At 40.3% G+C, this 6,000-nt stretch overlaps 1 protein-coding gene across 8 annotated transcripts in view; it reads right to left on the bottom strand.

Moving 5' to 3' along the window:
* Positions 1–577: 577 nt before the first annotated feature.
* Positions 578–6,000, bottom strand: part of HEPACAM2 (HEPACAM family member 2) — a 56,589-nt gene continuing 51,166 nt past the window's right edge. For 5 of the 8 annotated variants that reach the window (XM_070471596.1, XM_070471583.1, XM_070471607.1 and 2 more), the window contains exons 9-10: positions 5,002–5,111; positions 578–1,298 (exon numbers count right to left, since the gene is read on the bottom strand). In XM_070471596.1, coding sequence (XP_070327697.1) covers positions 1,295–1,298; positions 5,002–5,111 — 114 coding nt within the window. In that variant the 3' untranslated portion in view covers positions 578–1,294. Of the gene's footprint in view, positions 1,299–4,997; positions 5,112–5,487; positions 5,588–6,000 lie in introns of those variants that run through there. The other 3 variants (XR_011489075.1, XM_070471560.1, XM_070471571.1) reach the window with 3 other exon arrangements.

Here is a 6,000-nt window from a genome sequence, read left to right as displayed (position 1 = left end):
TGATGTCATTTTAAATCCCTCACTGCTGTATATTTAGACTGCCTCTACCTTTATTTAGCCAGAATGAAATCCTAAAGAGCGGCACTGGCAGGTCAGAGTGTCTGTAGCCAAAGTCAATGAATATAAATATTTGTCTTTCATTTTCAAGACCTACAAGACTTGGATGACCGTCCCGACCCCACTCCCCCAGCCTCACTGTGCCTGCAGTTCTCTGTGCCACTCTGCAGACCTGCTTCTCTCTGGGCCGCTACCACCTTTCCTGTGCAGGGTTTCTGCAACAGGATTCTTGGTAGTTTTATCTGGTAAATTTTATCTAGCAGTCTTGCCTAGTGCTAACTCTTATCTGAATCAGTTATTTCATTTGGGAGTTATAAAGTGGTGTTTTTAAATTCTACCATTTGGTTTCTGTTTTTGTTTTTTAGAATACAGCAATATACAAGGAGAAGTCACAATCCAATAAAGAAAAAATTTCTAGCCTGAAAAGTAAATAGCCATGTGAGAGCAAGAGTTTTATTTTGGTAGCTCTCCATGATGCACACTGGGGAAAAGGGGTTAAAAAAAATCTAATTCTATAATGTCAATTTATGTAAGCTTTTTACTCTGCAAGACAAAGAATCAAGGCTATATACAAGTGAAAGCATAATAATTTATTTGAATCCACTGTTCCTTGAACAAAAGTAAAAATCAGACTTTAATAAGTCATTTCCTTCAGTGTTTTACAAGTCTTTTAAAAAACTCCATTGGTGATTGACAACCTAGGAGAAGGCACACTCTTGCTTTTGTGACAATCATCTTTATTATTCCATGGTACAAACAGCAAGAAGGAAATTTGGGAATGAAAATTTAAAAGTGTAGCAATTTAAAATTTAATAAAACAAAGCCTGCTGAAGATTTTACAAATAAAAGTTTCCACACTTGTAGGTTAGATAGGATAGTGTCGGTGCTGAGGAAAGGGAAAGTATAGATTAGAACTAATTGAGCCTTGTAGGAAACTTGATACAAAAAAAGTAATTGGAAAGTCCCGTCCTTTTCTTTCTTCCGTCAGCACGATAAAGACCGTCCTCTGGGACTCTTGCCCCACCACGCTCCTCTGCGGCATAATGCACTGTGTGTATGCTGGGAAATCTGCAGTCAGGTTTTTACAAATGGCTTTATTCTGCATTAAAAGGACCAACGAGTAAGAGGTATCTGGCTTGATTTCTTCACTGATTCCAGATGAATACACATTTCCACTGCTTTCCTCAAAATGTGCTTTCCTTATTTCACTTAAATGCACTGCTTTGCCCGTGAATGCTTACCTAGTGAAGAGACATGCAAAATGTTCTACAGATTTCCAGGTCTACAGGTTGAAGAACCTTAAATTCGTTTATTCCTTGCTATAGCTGCAAATAATGAGAACTTTGAACTAGTTCAAGAAAACTACATTTACAAGTCAATAAGTATAAAGTAAGTCATCACTCAATTCTGTAGATAATTTCTTTTTGAAACTAAAAGGTTGACTTACGTGAATGTCCTATGAGCAAGTTGGGTTTAAAACAAACTGTGCCAAGAGTATTTAATGAGGTTGACAGACAGCATTTAAATAAATGCAGCCATGAATTCAATAAACAAATGACCGAGTACTAGAATATGAACACAGGCCAACTCACCAATTTGTTAAACACCAGTTCAGTTAGGTAATAGACGTGTGTAGTAATGAAAACAACACTGCTAGAATAATAGTCTAAGAGCCAAAGGAAAAACATTTTGGCTGTGTTTCTATCTCACAACCAACTGTCAAATAGAGGTAAAGAAAGCAGTAAGTTAGAGTTCTTTACCCCAAGCTGGGAATGCTGGAGATTCACTAACCACCTGTAATACTGCATTATTCATGAAATTGATCTCTAAATTTAACTGGACCTAGAGAATAAAACCATAGATAATCAGGAAAGAAAAATGATTTCTGCATGCTTAGGGGATGTTTATTCTATTGAGGAATACTTGTTCTACTAAGGATTACTGATCTTCAGTTAAAACAAGCAAAGAGGAGCTCACTAAGCTATGAAACCTTTAAAAGACTATGTCTTATATTTAATCTCTATCCCTAGTACATAGTTAATGACCTGGAGATGTTTGTGGATTAACTGTAAAAAAAAATACAAGTGCAAAACAGTTTCTGATGAAATAAAAAGAAAATATTCTACCTGCTTGTTTTTAAAATTTAGAATAGGTAGCCTCATCTGTATTCAAGGAAAACAAGTTTAAAAAAAATGTTGGTTCCTATTTAGGATGAGCTGGAAGAGAGAAAGAGGAGAAGAAAATTTAAAAGTGATACTAGAGAGAAGGGAGACAGGAGGAGACCGAGGAGGAGAGAAGAAGGAAAGAGAAGGCAGATTCAGAGAGTGAAGACATCTTAGGATGGAGGTAAAGTCAAAGCAAAGACACAAATGGAACTTCCTCAGAAGATGGGGAGGAATGAGGTGAGAAGAGAAAGACCAAGGAGATGGGGAATGGGTGAAGAGGAAAAGTTAAAATTTTACATAACCTCCTTCTGCCTCTGTAAATCAGCTTGCCCCTTGCAAAGTCTAGATCAAGTAGTCACGTAGTCTCAGAAAGTGGGGACTTGCAATACTAGGAACTGGAGTTTATCTCACTCACCCTTGTCCTGCTCTTTGCAATGGCCCACCGGCCTGCAAACCTGCTTCATCACGCCTGTCCAGGAAGGCATTCCCCTCCCCGTCCTGGCTGCTGCTCCTGCGCACGAAACCCCTTAGTTTAAACCAGCCTGTTAAGAACTAGTGTTGCCCACTACAGTCTGTCTATAAAAACTCTGTAATCCCTTTGTTTGGGGCTCAGAGCTTGGAGTGTTAACTCCTCTGGGCAGCCGGTGTAATAAACCTGAGTTCTCCAACTCTCCAAGAGTGGTGCTTGGTTTCTCGAGTACTGGTTTCTGTGTGTGTGTGGCGGGGGGCGGCGGGGGTGGGGGGTGGTCTTGAGTGGACTGCCCCTGGAAGGAGCACGTCCTCAACAGCAGTTAAATAGTCCTTAATGAACTCGAAAAAGAGCTTTTCTGCTGTATTTTCAACCTTCAAAGTTTATTTCTGAAATAAAATTTTATACTCTCAAGAAATTTTAGTGATATTGTTCATGTCTGAAAGCAGTCTAATTTCTGAGGATGATTTCTTTTTTTAATTTGAGGAATCATTTTTTTCACCAAATCATTTTATTTGGTGTTCTGAAATTATAGCTGCCATACTCCACAGTTGAAAATCAATATTTATTTCATTATTTGGAGACTTAAAAGATAAACCTCAAGTCTTCCTTTGGTTTGTTTGCAGGCTAACTGGAAAAATATAGAATAAAGGACATATAGAAAAACAAATGAATTTAAATAGGGCAAAATTTTTGCTTGGAAACAATCTTAAAATTAGGAAGCAGATAAAATCTTAAAATTAAGAAGCAGGCATACTCTCAAAATTCTATATATTCCTTATTTTTAACAAAGAAAAATACCCCTTCATTTTCTATTCCAGACAGTAAAGAGGGTTGGGTATCATTTTAGAGAGGTTTTGTTTAACTGTCCTGGAATAACATTCCACTATGGTGTCCTATTAGATTAATATCATAATGCTACAAAGCAATTTTCTTTTCTTTTCAAACCGGAAGCTCCCAGCTCTGTCAGAGTCTGTTCCGAATCACCTGACTCCCTTTTCTCCAGGTTCCTTGAGACAAGAAGGACTGCACTGATGGGGTCCTCTGAGGTGCTCCTGTCACTTATTCAGCCCTTAAATGAATGCACAGGCCCCCAAGGCTGGGTCTCCTCCCTGGAAGACCATTTCCCAGGCATTCATCCACTGCTAGCTGTTATTTTTGGTATTCATCCAGAGGTGTGCATGAATTACTTTGCTAGAACTGTTTTCTTTTGCCAAAGGGGAAGTTCCCATGTATGGTTATTGATGTTCTTTTCAAAGTCAATAAATGACAAATAGAGAAATGATGGAAGATGATTCGTGGCAGTTATGCCTGCAGGCAGTTACAGCCCACAAAAAAAGGGAAGTTCATTTCTTTATTCCAAAAGTCTGTTGGCGTAGTTTTTCCACCTATGGGAAGGGAAGGCGACTGCCTGGTGTCAGCCCCCAGGTTAACTGGATGAGCAGTTTCCCGGCTTTTCTTGGAGTGAGCCCAGCCCTTACCACGGTGGTTCTATTCACTTGAGAGTAGACTGCTTTGAGTCTGTGAGACGTGGGCATTTGATGGGGACAGTGTTGGGCACGTTTTGCAGGGTTTTTTTTTTTCCTGGTCCTATTTGTAGTGATCCGCCTGCCAATGCAGGAGACGCAGGAGACACGGGTTTGATCCCTGGCTCAGGAAGATCCCCTGGAGGATGAAATAGCACCCCACTCCAGTATTCTTGCCTGGAAAATTCCATGGACAGAGGAACCTGGTGGGCTACAGTCCACGGAGTTGCAGAATCAGACACGACTGCGTGACTGAACATGAACACACCCATCCATGGTGATAGATCACTGAGCCTAAAACCACTACATGTGTGCTTAGCTGCCAAAGTCAAGTCTGACTCTTTGTGGCCCCATGGACTGTAGCCTGCTATTCTCCTCCATCCATGGAATTATCCAGGCAAGAATACTGAAGTGGGTTGCCATTTCCTTTTCCAAAAACCCTACAGCCACTGGAAAATCAGCAAGAGAACCAAGATGGCTTGAGAACTGGCCTAACAACCCCCTTCTCCAGAAGTGGATTCATTGGGGGAAATGCTAGATTCTAGAGCTCTGCGTCCAGTCCACTGGCCCAAGTACTTGGCCCCAGAAGATACTTGTACGTTTGCCTGTTTTATTTCTTACAGCTGTTCTCAGGTGGGAAAGTGTGTTCACATGTAGGGGAGCTATAATTTTCTGTTTTTAATGTATTTTTTTCTTCTGAACCTTTCAATAAAGTCTGGGGACAGCAGGGGCTGAATGCTGAGCCCTCTCAACATAGTATCATCAAACTCAAGTTCATACTTACTCTGGATGATCTTGCTGTTGGGCAGGGATGTGCTGAATAACTTCGTAAATTGTACTGTGCAGCTCTTGCCCTGGTACACCATCAGAGGCTGGAACAGATCTCGTGGGTATCTAGAAAATAGAGCACATTAAAATAATTGGCAGAACAGCAAATGGAATTTCTACTTCGCTACATAGCTGGAAGAGGTGGTGATGAGAGAATTAGAACTGTTTAACTTCCCTTCGTGGCCTTCCCTGGTGGCTCAGTGGTAAAGAATCCACCTGCCAATGCAGAAGATGTGAGTTTGACCCCTGGGTAGGGAAGAGCCCCTGGAGGAGGGCATGGCAACCCACTCCAGTATTCTTGCCTGGGAAAACCCATAAACAGAGAAGCCTGATGGGCTACAGTCCATGCGGTGGCAAGAGAGTCAGATATGGCTTAGCGACTAAACAATAACAACTTCCCTTCAATATCCATTTCCTCCTTGCTACAGTTCCTTTCACTTACCCTATAGTAGTTTGTGCAGTGGCACAGCTATGAGGTCAGAAGAGGAATAGCTGGGCAAACTATCACTTTTTTCCTCCATTTAAGCAAAAAGCTGGCAGTACTGTATAGGAAGTGCAATAGAAAGAAAAAAAAATAGCAAAGGGGAAGATATCAGGATAGCTTAGAATCAAAGAGCATATATTACTATCCTTTATATCTCAGTCTTAGCTTTTTGATACTAATTGCCAATAATGTGTGCAAAGGTGGTTTAGGAAAAAGAATAATGTATAGCCGGAAGCCCTCATCACGTGGCAAGTTAGTAAAGACAGTACCAAGAAATACTGAACATACAAGGGAAGATGGTTTGGTTTGAATGCAGTAATGGGCTTTAAAGGTAAAGACTTAAAACGGAATACTGAATGTTTTTATTCAACAAAATAAAACATACTATAAAAGCTTGTGAATTAAAAAAAAATAAAGGCTTGGATGAATGTGGAAAGTATAGTAGCATGTGCTTGGTTAAGGTCAACATGT

The sequence above is a fragment of the Odocoileus virginianus genome, chromosome 1 (genome assembly GCF_023699985.2).
Source record: "Odocoileus virginianus isolate 20LAN1187 ecotype Illinois chromosome 1, Ovbor_1.2, whole genome shotgun sequence".
NCBI classification, from domain to species: Eukaryota; Metazoa; Chordata; class Mammalia; order Artiodactyla; family Cervidae; genus Odocoileus; species Odocoileus virginianus.
The sequence above is the reverse complement of the archived record's forward strand: the minus strand, read 5'-3'. Positions and strand labels throughout refer to the sequence as shown.